A 22,253-nucleotide genomic window follows, 5' to 3' on the forward strand; every position below is an offset into this window, starting at 1 on the left:
TTTGGGCTCCTTGGTTTTTAGCTTGGGCCCCCCTTGATTTTTAGCTCAGGCCCCCCAGCCAGCCAGCCCAAGAGTTTTCAAAAGCCCAAGAAAACCTTAAAAAAAATGTATAAATCTATTTATAATAATAATAATAATAATATATAATAATGTGGTTTATATTAGAATATTAGATTATCTATTTATATCTGATAATAGTAGGAGGACAAATAATTTTTTAATTCTTTGATTTGATCTAATTGCACTTAAATAGTAATTTGCACCTCATTGTTCACACTTTTTTTTAACAAAAATTATTGTATAAATCTTCAAAATTTCATACCTATTAATCAATTTTTTATCCTAAATGCTGAAACATTAGATGTAACTTTTTAGAAAAGCTCTAAAATGTAAAAAGGTAAGTTCAAACCTATTAACCTAAGCACAAATAATTTAGTACAGTGAAAAAAATGTAGGCACAAGTTTACTTAAAGTTAGTTTGTGAAATAAAGTAATTTAATTTTGGCCATAATTTGGGCCAAATTAACTTGAGTTTTTTGCATTTTGAGCCAATGTAGGCATAACTAACTTGCTCCTCTTAAGAAAATTTACTGGCTCCACCAGTGACTATATGGATGTGCGCTTAAATTTTTTTTTTTTTTTCGCTTATCTCCGGCCCCCCTATCTTGAAATCCTGCGTCCGTCTCTGATGCGATGGCTAGTTGTGGGTCAAAGATGGAGGATGATTATGTTGTATTTGATAGCCCTCCTGCTTTTGTTTTATGTTTTCTTGCTCAGGATGCTGCTAATTATGTGTACTTAAGACCCTGCCGTGGCAGTGTTCATACTTTGAGTTTTTAGTTTAATGCTATTTCCTTTGAACCAAAAAAAAAAAAAAAAGAAACTTTTATTTTTCAATCAATTTAAAATGCGCCTCTCTCACACTCACACACACACACACACTTTTTGTTAGATAAAAAATAAAATAAAATAAAATAAAATAAAATAAAATAAACTAGAATTTTTTAGTATTGAATATAAAACACGGCTCCTTTGAACCGTTCAGTGCTCAAAGTGCACTACTAGTCAGTAGTCACTCCTCATTATCGGATTGGTGTGAGTGTGGCTCCCACAAAAGAACCTCGGCCAATCAGTGAGGAACAAATTTGCAACCAAGCTGATAGTAGTTGTTAAATTTAATATTATTACCAGAAGCCGGAACAAATTAGCAGTCGGCATGGCACCTTCTGTGGGACCTATCATATCCACATGGAGTGGACTGAGTGTGCCACAACTGCCTAGCTGAAAGAGAACCAGAAGATGATGAATATAAAGTTTCTTTCTTTACAATTCTTCAAAGACATTGCCTAGCAATGGAGAGTTACTCCCTACATTCACAAACTGTAACCACAGTTCCATCTTCCCCATCCCTAAGTGGGTTCATTGAAAAACCTTTTGTACATGGTCAGCTCATCAAATTTCCCTATTCCAAGAGATACCCACATGCCAGAAAGCTAAAATTTTTTAATGACAGAGCTCAAGCCTCAGGTACGTAGTTATCTTCCCACATTTCATTCACTTGTGAATTGGGTTTGTTATATCATGAACAAATGGGCTTCCTTGCCATTGAATAAGTTGTCATCATCTTTTTTTTTTTTATGAATAATATGGCAATCATCTTTACTTGTTTCACATCCTGCATTAGTTGCCTGTGTATAGTACTTCTCAATCGACCCCTATAAAGTTGTTTCCTAGTGATCCAATGAGTTCTGCGGACAAATGTTCTAGATAACATAGATTATATTGGTGGACAGGTAATTTAATGGCAGTTGAGCATTATGTGAAGTCATAGTACAGGGAGTGCTGACCTCTATACATTCTGCTAAGATGCAGACGAATGGTCATACTTTTTAAATACTTTAGGGGAAGTCTCCAACTTGGCTAGGTAGGGGTTTCTATATCATGTCAATGAAGGAGGTCCGAATGTAATTTCCCTTATAAAAATAAAAAAGAAGAGAAATACACCTCATGTGGTGTAAGTAAATAAGCATATGCAATGTGCAGATACAATGATCTAGTCCATATGAAAATTGGCTCTTTGTGTGTGTGCGCGAGAAAAAATGAAAATGAATAGAAGATTTGCTTCTTTGTTACTTCTGATGATATCATTGGAAGCTTAAGCAATGGTCATCTGCAAATATGCACTGGTCAACACACAATTATGCTTTTGTGTTGCTGAACTTGATACATACTTGATATGTGTTTGTGTTGTGCATAAACACAAACTGTTAAATGAACTGACAGAGTCATAAGTGAAGCATAAGTGATACAGATCATGCTGCTGCAAGTTCCTGTAACAATATTACTTGCAGTTATGTGACTTATGTCTTTAACCAACATATGAAAGAGAATTATTTTTCCATTTCTTCTCCCCCCCCCCCCCCTTCTTCTTATCTAGGATGTGCTGATGTGCCGAAACAAAACATTATCATTTTTATGTATCATCCATTCCTATGTGTAATTCTTGTTTTTCTACAAGGCACAACAAAGGTCCGGTCAGAGGCAGTTGGAGCAGTGTCAAAGAAAGAAGATTTGAAAGATGAAAATCTTGTATTTGTTGCTGGAGCTACTGGTAGAGTTGGTTCACGAACAGTGAGGTTACTTTCTGCTTCTAACTTCACTCTTAAGTAAAATTATTTTTCAACTTGATGCCTGGTATTTAAAACTATTAAGCTGTTGTAATCTTCTTCAGGGAGCTTTTGAAACTTGGGTTCCAAGTCAGAGCTGGTGTGAGGAGTGCTCAGAGAGCAGAAACTCTTGTGCAAGTACAAGTTTGATTGTTAATTACAATATTCTACTACCTTTTCTCTAAAATGTATTGGTAATGAGAAAATAGTAACTTATTGCAGAGTGTTAAACAAATGAAGCTAAATGTTGAAAATGCAAGTGAAGGAACTCAGTGTAAGAAAATAAAGCTTTGAAACTATCACTTTGATCTCTGTGTTGTTGCTATTTACTTTTCAAAACTTGGGCAGGATATGAAATTGCCGTTTAGTAAGATATGCTCTTATAGTAAATAACAGGTTGTTTTTGGTCTTTAGCCCAGCTGTAGAAAAGCTTGCACTTGTGGAATGTGACCTAGAGAAACAAGATCAGATTGGGCCAGCATTAGGCAATGCATCAGTAGTCATATGCTGCATTGGTGCCAGTGAGAAGGAGGTCTTTGATATCACTGGACCATATCGAATCGACTACCTGGCTGCCAAAAACCTTATTGATGCAGGTGAATGAAGATGCCGCTGATCATAGCTTTGCATGAACTAAGTAGTTTGGCCAACACCCACCATGGTTTTGCAAGATCAGGCTAAAATTTCACAATATATTATTCTGTAAGCCCTAAAAGAAATCTATGGAAATAGAAGAATTAAATGGCCTAGAAGTACTTGAATCACAGGATTTTCTAATTAATTCTTTTTAATAAATCTGATATAAAATTTTGGATTTTCTCTTGTGGAATTATGCCTACATCAGATATACCAGCAGGACTAAACAATTGACATTCTGGCCAACTTGTGCATAATTCTCACTTGACCATTTTGGGAAAGATAACCTTGAAACCATAGTTAGTTTTAAGCTGCATGAACTGTGTATTGTTAAGCCCCTGGTCATGAATCATCATGCTCCAACTTGGCTTGGCCTTGAGATGGAATGGGCTTCTGAACTCAGGCAGGGCCAAAAAAACAGCTTATTGTATCTTCTTTTCGGGGACGAAACCTAATTGAATTATATATGCATTTATATATTTATATGTAAACACATAAATACATTTGATCATATTTTAGTAGAAAGGACTAAACTAAATCTATAGGAAAGGTTCTTGATTCAATTTCTTTTTTGGACTTTTAAACATGTTGAGTTTTAATTAGACATCATTATTTCATGTAAGAATATATAAAGTTTTAATTAAAAAAATTCTCATACAATATTGACTGCTCTAAAGATTTATAACTTTTATATAAAAATTGTCTCTATAAGATATTTATCACTTTATTCTCATTTTATAACGTAATTTTTGCTTCCTTAAAAGTCTCAACCTCTATTTTGAATTTAAAAGATCTGAACATTTTTTTTTGTTGGGGGGTTGGGGGGGGGGGGGGGGGGGGGGGCTGTAGAGAGGGAGTTCAGGCCCTGTTTCTTTGATTTTTTTGAAATCTATTATTTGGGAAGATGGGAAGGAAAATGCAGTGTCACTGTATCAGTTGTTTTTTCATTTTGAGAATGAAACTTGATTAACCAATTATATTTTCTTATAAGCTTGAAAATGCAAGAATTTTGATTACTTCTTTTACTATGCAGCAACTGTTGCCAAAGTTAAACACTTCGTTTTACTTACCTCCCTAGGAACAAATAAGGTTGGGTTTCCTGCTGCTATTCTGAAGTAAGTTGTCCTCATATTTTGCAGTATGTTGCTTATAGTCATTATTAACAAAGAGAATTATATATACCCCTCTTCATTAGGTTTCTTATATTGATTGTTCTTCTCTTCTGCTTGTAGTTTGTTTTGGGGAGTCCTGATTTGGAAAAGAAAGGCAGAAGAGGCACTACTAGCCAGTGGACTTCCCTACACTGTGGGTGTAAATAATATTAAGTGCAAATAAATTTGTCAAACTATGGGTGTTTTTGTTGTTCGATTACTAATTTAATAGTTTTCTTCAGATAGTGAGACCTGGAGGCATGGAGCGGCCTACTGATGCCTACAAGGAAACTCATAATATAACCCTCTCACAGGAAGATACTTTATTTGGTGGCCAGGTGTCAAACCTTCAGGTGCTCTTTCTATACATTTTTTTCTCAGTTTGCAATAATAATTTAGCCTTGAGAGCAACTCTTAAAATGTTTTTTTTTTCTTGGATTGATAACTCATAACATTGTTCAATTCATTCAGTATTCAAAAAGTCCTCTTCTATGTGAGTGAAGAATGATTAAAAAGCTCTATGAATGTGGTCCTGCCAATCAAATAAATATTGTAAGGGTGATAGCTATGTTGCCATACACTTTTACTTTTGAGGTTTGAAAATTCTATACCTTAAGTAGAATCACATTGCAATGACCATTCACCTTATAGGCTATTAAGCTCAAATCGCAACAAACACGACAAAAATATGGAGTAATTATAAATAGATAGAATTTTGTGATTTGGGGTTAGTAGGAGTGCATTCACACGAACAAAGGAAATAAAACAGTCACACGAGATAGCAAAATTTATCATTGTCAGCCAACTTCAAGCTTAAGTCCATGGGCTACTCTTAACCAAAATCTACCATCTACGATATAGATTTCAACTGCTCTCAATCAAAACTCAAAAACAAGATCAATGTAAGTGGTCGGTGATCTAACTACTTCTTAGAGAGGTAATTCTCACAAACACAAAATAATTCACAAACATCATAAAAAGACAAACCCACAATCTCAAAACCCCAATACACCCAATTACTCTTTTTCACACAATAAACAAACTCTCAAATTACTCTTCAAGTAACCTAATTCATGTTTCTTACAAGAGTTTTCTCCTCCCCACGTGAGAGGACCCCATTGTGCCAAAGCCACCAAATCCCTTGCAACAATGCCTATTTGTAAGACTTCAATTCTTTTCCTTAATGGGCAAGGAATACCCAATTACTTCTTCAACAAAACAAACTCTTTCCTTCCATATCAAGGAGAATCATTTTCTTCCACACCATGGAAAAACATTCCTTCCACGCCAAGAAATCCTAAACCAAGTCTTATTAGGAGTTTAAACAAATTTCTAGCATTGAAATTTATGTTTATTTATCTGAGCAGGATATAATTGAATGTGTGTCTGGTCTTTACGATGATATTCCTTTTCTTCTCTTGTTCTTTTTTTATTTTATTTTATTTTTAAATATTTCTTTTGCTTAGGAATTCAAGAAAATAATTGAAATTGAAGGTTTGGGTCGTAGTATTTTTAAAATTTTCTGGGGAATATCTTGAATTAAATTTAAATGTTGATCGCCTTTTCAAATTGGAAAACTCAACTCAACTAATATTGCATGTTATGTTCGTTAGGAAGAAAAATTTTCAATTATTGACAAAATAGTGAAACAGAAAGATCAAATGCTAAAGAGTCATATAATTCTTCACATACTTAGCATCGTTTCCAGACCAAAGAACTTATTGCAAGTCTAAACCTGTGACTTTTTTTTTGACATTGCATCTGTTTTATGTATTCTGTATATTCCTTCTTACTACCCATGCATGTGATATTCATATACTGCATTGTTCGATCGCTCCGTACAGTGTCGTGTCATATTTTACTTGTATTTTCAATATGCAGAATTAATCTTGACATCCACATCTATATTTGGTCAAAGAAACTTGTCACTTTTCCGTCAACAACAAAAGCAACTTGCATTGATGCAGGTGGCAGAGCTTATGGCAGTCATGGCCAAAAACCGCAGCCTTTCATACTGCAAAGTAGTGGAGGTAATTGCAGAGACAACTGCACCGTTGACTCCCATGGAGGAGCTTCTTGCAAAGATACCATCTCAACGTGCTGAAATTTACTCAACAAAGGTTATTTTCTTGCTTAAGTGAGTGAAAACACTCACTGTATTCCATGGACATCAAACATGCTTGAAGGACTTAATGATTGGCTTGAGCTACTGAAGTGAAAATTCAAGCTCAACAGGACAATACTTTTTAAATTTGACTGCTAAGGGTAATCTAAGCCGAATGTGTTTTATAATTTAGCATTTCTACAGTATTACTAGAATTAGATAAGTCATTAACTTGGAGGGCTAACCTGAACTTTTGTTTATGGTTTTGTCATTAGTGATATGAAAACTTTCACCTTTTTCTCTATCCTAAGTGTAGTGCTCAAATGGTATAGACTTTCTGCTACTCTTCTTTTTTCAAGCATTGCCTTTTGAACTTTTGTGAAAAGGAGAAAGTATTGAAAATCCTGAAGCAGAAATGGCTCCTGTATAGTAGCCTCTACTCCATATTCAGTCAGGAGATGATCAATTATACTGGGCTAAATCCATATTAAGATGATGGTATAGGAATCTTAATGGACAGCATGGATCAGAGGTCCAGATTTTACTGATGACCTATGGCTAGGGGGCGGGGGAGGGGGGTGGAGGTTGAATCATAGGCAACTTGCCTTGACTAGAATTGTTGAAAGATCAATCAATTGATTTACCTCTCTCATTGGATAGCTCAAATGAAAACTATTGCTAAATACTTTAAGAGCCCAATTCAAAGTTTCTTCTGGTTTCATCAGGAATCAGGTGCTGCAGGTGGGCCTGGTTCATCACCATCTAAGACTGTCAAGTCCAAGGAATCAAGCACTCCCATCAAGAAAGATCCTTCTGGTGCAAAAGCATTGGCAACAGAACCACTCTCTCCTTATGTTGTGTAAGTAGATATATTTCATCCTGCTTATTGTATATGGAATTTGATATATCAGTAAGAAAGAGTGAGTTGATCTAAGTTGAGGGAAAAAAATGTTGAGGAAGGTCTAAAATCACATTAATAGAAGTAATAAAAAAATGACTTGTCAATTAAGGGAGTAACAGAGAGTATGTATGACTTTAGATAGAATAGAATGAAGAAAAAAAATACATATGGCATATGGCCAACCTTACTAATCTATCGAGTTCCATAGCCAACCCCACAATTTTGGGACTAAGGCTTTGTTTGTTTGTTTGTTGTTAGCAACCTCTTATTTATCTTGTCTTTCCCTTTTGCCAAAGCTATGAAGACTCAAAACCACCAACCTCCCCAATGCCAACCCCAAGCACTACTGCCAGTGCCACCAAACCTAGTTATGTAGATGCTAAACCAGAAGTGTCAAAGTCCACTCCTTTACCGGAACCTGCAGGAATCATCATTGAAAAAGAACCTACTCAGACTGAAGTGAGGAAACCAAGGCCTCTCTCACCTTATACATGTTAAGCTCACATACTTGACATCATTTATTCTAGAACTTCTCCTTTTTCTTTGATATGTCTGTTTGACAAAAGAGATTGTTGGATGTCCCAAAAATATTTATTAGAGTCATCAAATTATGTTTTGCCGCCATTGAATATCATCTCAGAGGACTATATAGAGAATTTTCCATAGTTAAAAAGATTGAGATATCTTTGAACATATTTTGCATTTATACCAAATGTATGTCAAACAGTGTAGAACTCTGACCACTAAATTAGTTTGTGGGTCATAAAACACATTTCTTGTCATTGTTTTTATTGTCTTTGTTGTTTCTGTTGTTATTTTACAGTTATGATGATCTGAAACCACCTGTATCTCCTACTCCAACTCCACCTGTTGGTCAGAAAACTAAAAACATTATCAGTGATGTACTTTCAAAGCCTGATACTTCAGCTACTGAAACAAGTGCAACAGGGATGAAAACTGGCACCACTGAGACAAAACCTGCCCCAGAAGAACGCCCAATTAAAAGGCCTCTTTCACCTTATGTTGCGTAAGCCATCTCTGATACTTTCCTGTTGAATGATATACATGGGACAAATTCTTATGAGCTTATTTAATTTGATAGTTATGAGTATTTGAAGTCATAATGGTTAAATGATTAAATTCACCATCTACTAGTGATTTAAGCTTTTAGAATAAGTGGTTATTTATCTTAGTTTCAGAGAAGTGATTCTAAAGTCGAACTTTGTCTCCACTTTACCTCTTATTTAAAAAGTTAAAAATCCCACATGTTGGACCTCACTTATTAAAGGGAGAGTCCATGCCCACATATGAGAGGGAGTGTCAAAAATTAATTAATTAAAAGTTACTCTTTCCTATTAGTTTAAGTTGATTCTCAACAACAATAAATAAATAAATAAATAAATAAGTTTTTGGTATAAGTGGTAATTTATCATACGCCACCTAGCTCTCCATCCCCAGCACAAAGTGGTCCCAAAGTAACACCTAAGGTGCCTCAACACCAGTACAAGTTGTTTCACCATCTACTGGAGGCAACTATGTAGCAAAGACCATTGTGACTCGTGTTGTTGAAAAGGTTCCTCCACAGAGTTCAACTTATCATGATTCACTCTACCCTGTGTAAGTCTATGATCACTGTAATTATAAAGTAATCAGCTACTGTATTCTACACTTTTAAGGATGCATTATACAGTTTGGTAGTACAATTCTTCTTCTTTAGATCTCGTCTCCTTTTTGTTCAATCTATAAAGTAAAGGCTATACGTCTAAGGTCCATTACTCCATTTGTTCTTTTAAGACCATTACTTGTTAAAAATGCATGAAAGAGGATTGCAGTCTACCAACAAGACTTAGTTAAAATATTAAAGATATAAAAGCAAAGACATAATAAATCCAGACTTTAAGCAAATTAGTTACTGATACTTTATCTTTTCAGATGGCTTCTTTGTGCAGCATATAGACTAAACAAGTGGTTGTGATGATCCTCAGTGATTCAAGATTAAGATGATACCTATTTGTTCCCTTCAAAACATAGGTTTTACAGAAATTTCCCTTGGTTGTATCCCCCTTCCAAAAAAAAAAAAAAAGTCTTCTGCTAAATTATTTGCATCTGCCTAAAGGTTGAAGTCAATATTTTGTTATCATTTCTAGGATCCTTAGTCACTGGACAAGCTGTCAGAGTGATTAAGTTTGTGTCCAGATTTATGCTTATAATATAAATTCTGTTTTATTTTCTTATCAGCCATGATGAAAAGCCTTGAACTACAGGCTGTGGTTTGATATAACCTTTTAGTGTTTTATTTTCCTTACATCTTACTCTTTCTTTTATGATTCCTGCACATCATGTGCACACTTTGTTTTCAGATATGATGACCTTAAGCCTCCCACATCACCGTCTCCTACTGTACCAACTGCATCACCCCTTCCAACATTGGAGGTAGATGGCCATTCCAACATGGCTAATTTGTCAATCAACAACATAGCTCAGTCTCCAACAGAAGATAAACCAAGGGAGCAGCATCACACAGGACCAAATCCAAGTCCACTTTCACCTTTTACTATGTGAGTTTTACCTGGTTTTCCATCTTTTCTCTTTTCATTAGAAATGTTTCCATGAAGGTTGTGTGAGGGGAATTGATTAGACCATTCCACTCTGGAAATATTTTTCCAAAGCATAAATTAATACAAAATCCAGGATGTGATCATCCCAGTTGCACATAAAGAAATAAACTGTGCACTTATTTTCACATGGACCAAGTTATTGGTGTTCACCAGAGAAAATTTTAGTTATTTAGATTTAGACCTATACATTTGGATGGTCTAAATTTGCTTGCTTCCAAACACAGTTCAAGCTTAGGTCACGGTCAATTTATGCAATCAGGGGAATAGTATATTGTGAACTGATCTTTTTTCCAATAAATGACCAGGTATGATGACTTGAAGCCTCCAACTTCCCCAATCCCATCCCCAAGGAGATCTTAGAGAAACAACTGCCAATCACTTTCAACAAGGTAATAATTATAAATTTCATAGACCCTTTTCTATGAATTAATTATACATCCTTTGAAGCTAAAGCCCTTATCACATAAGTGACTGTGACTACATGACTGGAACAGAACCATTGAAGTATATCGCAATGTTGCACTGTGGAGTCTATACAGGTTTACTTGTAATTAATGAAGAGGCAAGCAACTGAGATTCCGGGAATAGCTTCTAAGGATAATTCTTGTTTATTGCCAACATTGATCCTTTTCTAAATTTTTCTTCCTTTTCTATTCAAGATGTGAAACAGCAAGTTCAGCTTGACTTAACTGAATAATAATGATCCATGTTTCTAATAGTTTCTTATAACATCTTTCTCTTCTTTTGTTCTGTGATACTCTGCACCTATCAAACTCCCTTGAGTTGTAAAAGATATTTAGCACAATTGATATGCAACAAACATGGTGGTGTCAATGCTGAGACTGCCTGAGTTGGTTAGCCTAAGATTGTAATTCTCTTCTCTTCCTCTTGTTCTGTGGATAATTTGCATGTTTTATTCAAATGATTCCGGGGACATTGAATCATGACATTTGTCTAGCATTCCATCCTTTTTTTTTTTTTAGGAGTCTAGCATTCCATCTATTAGATGGTTTGGCTCTCAATGTCCTTATATTGATGCTCTGGAGTCTAAATCTGTTGTCTTTTTATTTGCCCCAAGTCTATTTCTAATCTGGGATTTTCTGACAATTTGATTATAGTTGGAACAAGATACGTTTTTCTAGCTTCCTTTCATGGCTGCGAAAATATATATACTAAAAAGGAGAAAAAGGCTAGATCTCGTTACAAGCTAAACGCAAGCCTTAAATCCATAAGGATTCTTTAAATTCACCAAAAATAAACAAAAACTCAATTTTACAGAAAAGTTATTGTGAAAAATCGGTAAAGAATGGAAAAGAGAGAAATCAACACAAAGAATTTATGTGATTTGACAGTGTGCCTACATCTACAAGGGCAAGCAACTAAAAATATCCATGAAAAAATGACATTACAACATTGCTTACATATAACAAATATGAGTCAACTCTAACAAAAATTAACTGTTCATATTCATGTTGCATATTGCTGACCATTTTCCAAGTAAAAATAATTCTAAATAGATTCCAATTGATAAAGAATCATAATATGACACTAATTTGACTAAGAATTCCTTAAAACACTCAAAATCAAGAAAATAAAAATCCGAAAATTACATAAAAATATCAAAAATAAATAAATGATAGATTTAGACATATACTCTCTTTTTATCAAATCCCTCCATTGGAATGAAACTTGACCTTGGGTTTTTGTCTAGAAATTGAACTCTTTTGCTTCAAATGAAAAAAGATATTCTGGATGTTAAATCAAAATTTTCTTTTCCCATAAAATTAATAGATTTTGTTGTATTGATCTTTAATAAATCAATTGGATTTTATGAGTGAGTTCCAATTAACTAAACTAGTTAAGTTTATTATTGTTAAATAAGATATCTAAGATTCAATTATCACCTACACTAAAAACCAATTAGTATCTTGATCTTATGATTAGGAGGTGGATTATGAACTCACCATCTATATAACTTTAGCTGCATCTTCCATATAAAGTAAAAAAAACTAACTCCAATATGGTAACATACATTAAAAATTGAGGGCCTTGAGGCAAATAATATAAAGATAATATGTATTATTAAAAAAAAATGAAAAAAAAAAAAAAGATAATAGCCTGTGTCTGGGTGGGCCAAAGTATAAGTTATAAGCTTATCAACATCTGTTGAGCCTGTTAACGGTCCAGGTTCGATATTGTCGGGTCGGGTCGGGTCGAGGTCCATATCTGAGAACTTTTGTTGTGCAGCAGGGGTTTAAGGTTTCTCTGACTAAATTCGAGCAAGAAGAAGAAGATTACCCGAAAATCAGAAAATGGGTACGAATCAGGACCCGAAGGAAACGCAGAAAAATAGCTTTGGTCCCTCCTCTGCCAAGGCTTACCTCGATCCTCACTATTGGTATCTCTTTGTTTTTTTTTACTCTGTTTCCTTATTTACCACTAGAGTTTTCATTAATTTCCTCAACTGCTTCTTGTCTTTTCAGGGATGAGCGTTTTTCTAATGAGGAACACTACGAGTGGTTCAAAGATTACTCTCATTTTCGCCACCTCATTCAAGCCCATATAAAACCCAATTCTTCTGTACCTTTTCTCTCTCTGTCACTGCTTTTACATATAATTTTTATTGGGCTTTTGATTGGTATTGCATGTGTTGAATTTACTAACTTTTAAGTTGTGTGGTTAAAGAATCTTAATGTTTGGAGTAAAGGGTCTAATTAAGTAATGAGTTTGAAGTAAATAAAGCTATGTGTAAGTAAGGAAATTGGAGCTTAATTTGAGTTTCTGATGTTCTTGTGCAATTTATGTGCTAGTTTTGGTGATGTTTTCGTGTGGGTTTTTTGTTTTGACTTGCTTCTTTTGAAAACTTTTGCATTTTGTATATGGGACTTGTTGGATTTTAATGTATCTAATTCTAGTTTGATTAAACACAGTGACATAATATGGTATAGAGACAAGTTTCTTTTTTGGTATTTGATTTGTGTTGCATGTGTTAAATTTACCAACTTTTTGAGTTGTGTGGTTAAAGAATCCTAATGTGTGGAGTAAAGGGTCTGATTAAGTAATGAGTTTGAAGTTAACATAGCTTTAATTTAGATGTGGAAAGTGGAGGAGCCTAATTTACTTGATGACTTAATTTGAATATATGATGTTCTTGTGCAATTTATGAGCTATTTTTGTTGATGTTTTCATGTGGGTCTTGACTTTTGACTTTTTTTTGGGGGAAACTTTTGCATTTTGTATTTGGGACGTTGGATTTGAATGTATCTGATTATTGTTTGATTAAACTCATAACATGGTATAGGGACAAGTTAATTTTTTGGGGATTTTCTTCGTATTCCATGTGTTAAATTTACCAACTTTTAAGTTGTGTGGTTATTGATTAAAGAATCTTAATGTGTGGAGTAAAGGGTGTAATTAAGTAATGAGTTTGAAGTAAATAAAGCAATAAGTTAGGTTTGGAAATTGGAGGAATCTAATTTACTTGACGACTTAGTTTGAATTTATGATGTTCTTGTGCAATTTATGAGCTAGTTTGGTGGTGTTTTCATGTGGGCTTTTGAGTTTTGACTTGTTTCTTTTGGAAAGTTTTGTCTTTTGTATATGGGACTTGTTGGATTTGAATGTAATCTGATTCTAGTTTGATTAAACAAATAACATGGTATGGAGACAAGGTAGTGATGATAAAGTTGTGTGATGAAGGTATTGGAGCTGGGTTGTGGGAACTCACAGTTGTCTGAAGAGTTATACAAAGATGGGATCACTGAGATAACATGCATTGATCTGTCAGCCGTTGCAGTGGAGAAGATGCAGAAGCGATTAGCATTGAAGGGATATAATGGTGTGTTGATTGATATACCTGCAAACTTCTTTATTTAGCAATTGCTTATGTGCCTGTATAAGGACTCTTTTCTTGTTTATATGTGTTTGAGCTTTTAATCCTTAAGGTAGTCTAGTTAAATGAAATGCTTTACTTTAAACTTTCTCTAGCATTCAACACAACAGTGATTTTCATTTTTAGTAGCAATTGTTTTGCCTGAGGATTGCAAACTTGGCAAAGCATACATTATGGAATTTATGTATCTACCCTTAAATATAAATTACAGCACAATCTATTCAATTTGGGGGAACTACTTGTGGTAATCAGAATAAGGTTGGAACTCAGAAAATTGTATACTTAAAATGTTTTTCGAAGCAAATAGAGAGATGAGGGAATTCATACTTTTCTTGTCACAAACTGTGGAATGCCAGATCTGGAGATGGATTCTTCCTTTGGTTGGACATTTTTGTCAATGTTGCCGAAAAGTTTCTGCCAGTCTTTTTTCTAAACAATTAGTCTACTGACAACTTTTTAATGACTACTGAGCTGGTAAATTATTAACAATAGTAAGTAAAGTGGTATTAGTGGTGGGCCCATGTGAATTCAATAACACATTGCTACAATAACAAATTTTGAAGGAAAAAAAAGGGAAAAATGCTGTGCATATGGCATTGTTGTTTTATAAATGACTAAACTCAGAATTAGGTTTGGCTAAGTAATGCCTGTCAAAAACAAAATCTAGTAAAATGAATTATTTGCACTGTGAAAATATATGCTTCTTCACTTATTTATAATGAAAAAATAAAAGTGCATTTTCTCTCAATGTTATTTAAATTAATTGTAGGAACAAACTTCTTCAGTTAGAAAGGTTAATTTTTAACCTTAGTATTGTTCATTGGTTTTGTCACCTGTTTCACCAGAAATAAAGGTTCTGGAAGCTGACATGCTAGACCTGCCATTTAGCAACGAGTGTTTTGATGTCGTCATTGAGAAAGGAACCATGGTAAACATGCAATTCGTGATGTTTTTCCTTTTAGATGTGCTGGAATTTCTATATGATGCGTTGAACTCTCATAATTATAAACTCTCCACTACATAATCTATAACTTTTAATTGGTCAACTATGTATTATAACTTTTGATTTTGAAGGATGTATTGTTCGTGGACAGTGGAGACCCATGGAATCCGCGGCCTGAAACAGTAAATAAAGTCATGGCAATGCTTGATGATGCTCATAGGGTTTTGAAACCAGATGGGATTTTTATCTCAATTTCTTTTGGCCAGGTATATGAACTGATATATAGTTTTTGTTTTTTTGTTTTTGTTTTTTTTCCTTTCCCTTAATTTTGTTTGCTATTAATCTTAGTTCTTACCCTGAAACTATATCTCTTACAGCCACATTTCAGGCGTCCTTTATTCGATGCTCCAAAATTTACCTGGTCTGTTGAGTGGAATACTTTTGGTGATGCATTTCACTATTTTTTCTATGTCTTGAAGAAGGTTAGTCCAGATAAAGCCTGAGTCTTAAACTTTTTGTATACTTGTTAAGGACATCTTTATTATTGTGAGCTATTTTGGAAGCCAGAAGGTATTGAAGCATTCTCTTGTTTTCTCATTGCATTCGACATGTGTATGTTTTGTTCACTATTGCATTTGAAAAGAATTTTTAATTAGGCGTAGAATCACATTTCAATGTTTTGCTTTTCTATAACTTGTGCTGATGCCTTCATCTTTTGTTATGAATCTATTCTGGGTTAAATTTTTGCTGTTGATATGTTCTTATTGGATTCAATTCCAATGGTTTTAAACGATTTATAAGTCAATTAAACTCCTTATGATGTAAAATGATAAAAATAACATGTTCCAGGGAAGGAGATCATTGGATGGAAAAGTATCTAGTGAGAGGGTCCAGCCACCATCAATCAGTCTACTTCATGAAGAGTTAGAAAGTGAAGATTATATTTTCCGGACCAACATTGATGAGATGAATTCTTAAAACTGATTGTATTTTTGCTCTCTTTTTTTGCCCCATTTTCAAATTTCCTTTTTGTAACCTTGATTTGATTTAATCAAAGTAGACACTTAAAACAATATAACCATCAAAACTATAGTTCTGACATCTGTGTGATATTGATATGAATGAGAAGAGTAAAACCATCTCAAGCTGATGCTGCTATGGCATGGTATTGCCAAAGCTTATGAGTTATGGGTTCCTTTCTAATTGGTGCCTTTTTTATTTCTTGTCGAAAATTCGCAATTCAATTACAAATCTTAAAGCAGCCAAGGTATTGTTACAATTAATTAAAGATCAAGATTATATTTCCCAATCGTTTGAGATTCATAGATAGAACCAGGTTGCTTAAAACTATTGCCAATGTCGAGTCCTGAGTAGTGGTTCTGTGATGTGTATAATAACCATGCTGTTCACAGCCAAAAGCTGTCACTCTCAACGAGTTACAGGCTAGAATTTTAGTGCCATTCAAATTGAGCAAAAAACAAGAACAAAACATTTTGTGGCAAGGCCTTTTTAAAGAGTCTTTGGGCTGAATATTGCAAAAAATTGAGTTTATTTGTGATATGGGTACTGTTTAAAGTTATTTGGGAAATTGAGAAAAGAGAGTGAATGTCGGCAATGGTATTGCCGAAATTCTAACAAAAAGTATAAGAGAAAAAGGTTTGAATTTTGGTAATTTCATTACTAAAATTCTTGCTGCCCGAAACTCTGCCCAAGTGAAGTGCTAGGTGAAGTGCTCGAAGTGCTAGGTGGAGTGCTCCAAAGAGAAACCAATTGTGGCAACCAAGTTGCCGAAATTGTAAGGAAAATTATTGTATACTCCCGGAGTACCATAAATGCGTATTTTCTCCTCTCACATGAATGGTGGGTCCTACTAATTAAATTCATGATGGGATTCACCATTCATGTGAGAGAGAGGACTACGCATTTATAGTATTCAAAGAGTACCTAATAATTTTCCAAATTATAGGGGAGTGAGGAGAGAGAAAATAAGAATTGTGGTAACCAAGTTGCTGAAAATGGGAGGAAAAAAAAAAATTGTAGCAACCAAGTTGCCGAAATCTTGGGAAGGAATTTAATAATAATTTTGGCAATGGATTAGAGGGAAAAAAAATTGTGGAAATTGATTTGTGGCCATGGAATTGCCGAAACTGTGGGAGGAATTTAATAGTAATTTTGGCAATGAAGTTGCTGAAAATGAGGGGAAAAAAAATTTATGGCAATGGAATTGCCGAAATGAAAGGAAAAATAAATAAATAAATGTGGCAATTGATTTGTGGCAACGTAGCTACCGAAATGGAAGAAAAAAAAATTGTGGCAATGGAGTTGTCAAAAATTGGAGGGAAGAGAGAGAATTGTAAAAGTACACATATTCTTATTCTTTCCGTGTGTCAGTAGTTTTTTTTTTACCAAAGCAGTTTGGTTTGTATGTATGTCATATTCTTTCATTTTGTATTGTAAAAGTATTCTTTGCATGATTTGTCCTATGAAACAAATAATGATAGATTCAAGTACATTGATTCTTATTCTCATAAAAAATAAAAAATAAAGTACATAGATTCTTATTCAGTGCTGGATTCCTGTCCATGCATGAGAGAAAATTACAAAAGAAAAAAAAATAATTGATGTGTACAATGTAAAAAAAAAAAAAAAAAAAAAACAAAAACAACAACAACAAAAATTGAGATTCTTTGCAGTGAATATTCGTTTATAGTTAAGTAATTTGTTTGTATTAGAGTGTCCTATCTTGGTCTGTATTGTATTGTATTTGGTCAATTGGCGTATCTAGTTATACAGTTTAAAATCTAAGAATTTAACTTATATGAAACTTGCATCATATTTAAACAGCACTAATGTTACTGAAGTTTCCACGGTTCTTATTTTTTACTCTTTTTCCCCTAAAAATTCTATCAACCTTCTTCTCCACTCTTATTCCTCTCATAATTCTATCAACTATTTTCAATTCATGCGTGGCATACATTTTACAAACAACTATAACGAACAACGCTTGCAAATATTTATCCATTCTTCATCTCTTACAAGGTGACTTACATCTCTTAAGTAGTTACTTTTCTTTATATAATATTCATGTTCATATGTTTTAGGGGTATAGCTAAGCATGAAAATCTTGTTTTTGTTAAATTATTTGTTCATGCAAATCTTACTTTTGTATTATGTGTTTTGCAACATGAACTGATTTGTATGATATGTTTTAAATTATTTGTCCATGAATTATTGCCTAAAATTTGATATAGCAAAAATATATTTTAAAATTGACATAAATTTTCCTTAAATAAATACTTACTTGGTTAGCCTATAATATACACGTATGCTAAAAAAAAAAAAACAAAAAAAAAAGGTTGGTATATGCTCATAAACCTTAAAATCTAAGTTTTAGGTATAATAATAATAAAGAAAATTATACAATATTAAAAATATTTATCTATTATCATATGAATGCATGAGAACATTATATAATTTGTCTTGTTTTAGAAGAAGCAAAATGAAGAGCTACATAAAATAATTAATGTATCCATAACAAATCCTTCTAAATGTTAATGTTATGCAAAGTTACTTAAGAAAAGGGAAACAAAAAATAATTTTAACTACTATGATGGATAGTAATAAATTATTAATGAACTAATCCTCTTTAATAGAATTCTCTCAGCTCTAGCTATATAAACATTGAATATTTTTAATAGATTACTTTCTTTTATTGCATTTTTATGGTTGTGTAGTGTTAATATATTAATACTATTGTTATGTTTTAGTGTAGATGGCAGAAAAGTTATTCATTTTTCTCATTCATTCAGGTAGAATAATTAAACATGGAAAAAATAGGGTTTATTATGAAGGGCCAACTCCTTTTATGCTTCCATTAAGCCGAGGTGTTACACTTGAAGATCTATGTGATGGAGTAGCATCCACGCATCATATAAACAGAGAAGATTCAAAACTTACTATTTGGTATAGATTTCCTTTTCAATGTCACCCACATCCTGTGATTTACCAACAAGTTTTGGTAGAAAATGATAATGTTGTCAATGCAATATTCGATATGTTAGGCTGCCTATATGGATTCTTCACCATTTAAATTCGATGGATTTATTGGAAATAGGGTCAGATGGAAAGATGCTCCCATGCCCATAATTGTAATATAAAAACAGGCCTTGCAACCTCCATGCTTTTTTTAATAACAGCAGTACACAACTCTTTATAAAAGAAAGCAAGTGTGGCATTACCCCAGCTATATTCCCCAGCTACACCAAAGTCTGCTAACAGCTAGAGAAAGCAGCAATGCAATCTACTTTGACTCTTATCTCCAAATAGTAAAGCCAAAACCTGAAACATGTATGCTCTAGCATACTGTTGGGTTGTTACAGCATTGGCAACCTCTAGTAGGTTTGAGAATGTATTCCTTACCCAGGTTATTTTAAGGCCATCATATTCCAATGCTATTGCAGGTGGTGTCACTCTAAGTAAATTCTGACAAACTGTTCTCCAGTTCAAATTAGTGGGCCCGTGCACTGCATTGCCATCAATAGGCAACCCAGTAATGATTGCCATATACTGTAGAGTGATCGACATTTCACAAGTAGGTAGGTGAAATATATGAATTTCAAATTGCCACTACTTCACCAAAGAAGTGACAAGACCCCAGTCAAGATCTATATGTGATAGACAGAAAACACGGTATAGTCTACATTGATGCAAATATGGGGTGATACGCTCGCCTAACCCTAAAATTTAAAAAAAAAAAATGTACAATGTTATATTGCAAATGTTGAAATTATTTTCATGTAAATTGAATAATTGTAGATATTATTAGGACATTAATAAATTTTGATCTCGCAACGTACATTGCCTTCCATTGCATCATTAGAGATGTGATATTGTTGTTGGGTTAGCAGAGAAGGATCGAATGGCCCAAGCTCCATTTCAAATATATCCTACATTAAATCCTACAATGAGTTAAACCATGCAACATCCATTACCTTTATATTAGTAGAAAATTGTCTACAAATCAAACTAAATTAACCATTTTTTTTTTTTTTTTGACTGGGATAACCTCTATGACATTAATGAATTGACAATAAAGTACTATTAAGATCTTGGTCAACCCTAAATTAAATAGAATATAAGAAATTAATCATAATCATACTCATACTCATAATTGGAATGGAATCAACCCTAATTATCGTTTTCTTAAATTCATACACACATAATATAAAGTATAGTGTAAGTGAAGATGCGTTTTCACAATATCTTTAATATATAAACATTGAGATTAAAAAATAACAATATCTGAAGGTATATTTTTTGCAAACCATCTATATAAAAAATTACAAACTAAGAAAATAATTTTCAATTAAATTAGGGGGCTAAGAAGCTTACTACAATCGCGATACGAAGTGAAGGAATGTAGGTGTAAGGACCTGTTTGAAACTTGTAGCCCACTCTATGAAATGGCTCAAGCCCAAAAAGCCCATAAACAATGAATTTATAGAATATGGGTTGGAGAACTGGGCTGTAGTTGATCAAATAAACTTTGGAATCAGTCAGACAATAAGAGAATGAAACGAAATAGGATTATATTGAAGAAAAATTATCCTCGGCAAGATCCGAGATGCATTGTTCTTTTATATTATCTTCAAATTGAGTTACAAATTTGGTTCCTGAATACTATAGTGTTTTTCTCCTCCTTTTTTCGATCCCCCCTCTTTTCTCCCTCTCCTTCCTTTTATACTCTTTCTCCTTTCCATCCTTATCTTCCACGTGCATGCCAAATAATGGATTTTGAAACTTGTCCCATCAGCATCTCCCATAAGTCTTCGTGTAGTAGCTGTAAGGCTGAAACCTACTGTTCAAGCATCATTTCCACATTAATATAGTCAGGGAGTTAGCTATATAGCATTTAATGCGGAGGTAGCAGCTTCTACCTTGGATATTTTAAGATCCTTCTATGTCTTGAGCTTCCATAGTGCTTATCTGCATCAATTAAGTACTTCTGTGACGTTTCTTCGGATAGCAGATCATCTCTACGAGCCACGGCCTCGGTTAGCCGAGGTGACTCTTATTCTCGGCACAACTCCTTAAGTTGTCATGATCTAAATTGACTTCTTTGTTTGTTAACATGACTCTTTCTGATAACGTTTACCCCTTCTCGGACACATTTCATCCTCGACGTGGGCTTTAGGTCCATTATACAACATGTGTAATGGACCTCTAGGCCCGATACCGCTACAGTAGGAATTATAGAGTGATACTTGCAAGAAAAGAAAGAAACAACAAAAAAACAAAATTAGATAATCATAAATATATTCTAAAAAAAATATAATCCTAAATAAAAACAAAAGAACAATAATAAAAAATAATAAAATTAATATATAGTGACTACTACAGTTTTTTATGCTAAATATTAAATATAACTTACAATGCTTGTAGTTCATAATAAAATTGTAAGAAATTCAAATAAAGGATATATGAAGAAATTTTTTTAATAATAATAATAATAGTTTTAGCAAAAATAATCATACACACAATAATTAGTATTAACTATAATATAACCATATATAATACATACAATATATTAGCGTATAATATTTATAAAGCATATAATTAATTTTCATTTCCCAACCTATAGCCACCCTAAAAACTAAAGAGTCAAGAAACTTAATAAATTTTTATACCAACTAAACTTTAAAGAAAAAGAAACACAAATGTACGATTTATTGTACTAAATAAAAATAATAATAATAATAATAATTGTAGGGTCTAAATTCTTTACGTAAACCTCAAGACAATTAATTTGTAGAGTATGGGTCAAAGAACTAGAATTAGCAAGGGATTTATAACAAAGGATTATCACTCTTTCAACTATTTATTGATCAGTTTCTCATACATTCCATGGTTTGTTTCAAACCCTCTCCCTCTATTATATAATCACTCTCACCCTCATCTCCATCGTCCACGTGCTCCCCATCCATGAACTTGCTCAAGTACCTGTCACGTCAGGCAGCTTCTTTTCGTCTCTGTGTGAGTGGCGGTAGGTTAGGAGGCACTGTTCAAAGGTCTTCTCCACATAAATGCGGCCAGAAAAGCTGTTGTAATGCATTGAATACGGTGGCAGCAGCCTTTCCCTCAGATATTTCCTCATCATAATTGGAATGGAATCAACCCTAATTATCGTTTTCTTAAATTCATACACACATAATATAAAGTATAGTGTAAGTGAAGATGCGTTTTCACAATATCTTTAATATATAAACATTGAGATTAAAAAATAACAATATCTGAAGGTATATTTTTTGCAAACCATCTATATAAAAAATTACAAACTAAGAAA

The 22,253-nt window shown here is 33.5% G+C and overlaps 2 protein-coding genes across 2 annotated transcripts; both read left to right on the forward strand.

Annotated features, from left to right (window-relative positions):
* Positions 1–1,320: 1,320 nt before the first annotated feature.
* LOC112040118 (protein TIC 62, chloroplastic) lies at positions 1,321–10,826 on the forward strand. Its single transcript, XM_024073026.2, has 14 exons — positions 1,321–1,527; positions 2,519–2,636; positions 2,732–2,804; positions 2,889–2,940; positions 3,086–3,262; positions 4,336–4,417; positions 4,535–4,607; positions 4,696–4,806; positions 6,421–6,573; positions 7,283–7,416; positions 8,282–8,485; positions 9,819–10,016; positions 10,382–10,465; positions 10,571–10,826. The coding sequence occupies exons 1-13, from the start codon at positions 1,353–1,355 to the stop codon at positions 10,434–10,436; spliced, it is 1,605 nt and encodes a 534-aa protein (XP_023928794.2). The 5' UTR covers positions 1,321–1,352; the 3' UTR covers positions 10,437–10,465; positions 10,571–10,826.
* A 1,440-nt stretch (positions 10,827–12,266) lies between these two features.
* LOC112040119 (uncharacterized) lies at positions 12,267–16,114 on the forward strand. The gene is made up of 7 exons (XM_024073027.2): positions 12,267–12,474; positions 12,560–12,656; positions 13,776–13,914; positions 14,814–14,896; positions 15,043–15,177; positions 15,289–15,393; positions 15,761–16,114. Exons 1-7 carry the CDS (start codon positions 12,389–12,391, stop codon positions 15,887–15,889), a joined length of 774 nt encoding a protein of 257 aa, XP_023928795.1. The 5' UTR covers positions 12,267–12,388; the 3' UTR covers positions 15,890–16,114.
* Positions 16,115–22,253: the final 6,139 nt, after the last annotated feature.

This window comes from Quercus suber, unplaced genomic scaffold, assembly GCF_002906115.3.
Source record: "Quercus suber isolate HL8 unplaced genomic scaffold, Cork oak 2.0 scaffold_1009, whole genome shotgun sequence".
Taxonomy (NCBI): domain Eukaryota; kingdom Viridiplantae; phylum Streptophyta; class Magnoliopsida; order Fagales; family Fagaceae; genus Quercus; species Quercus suber.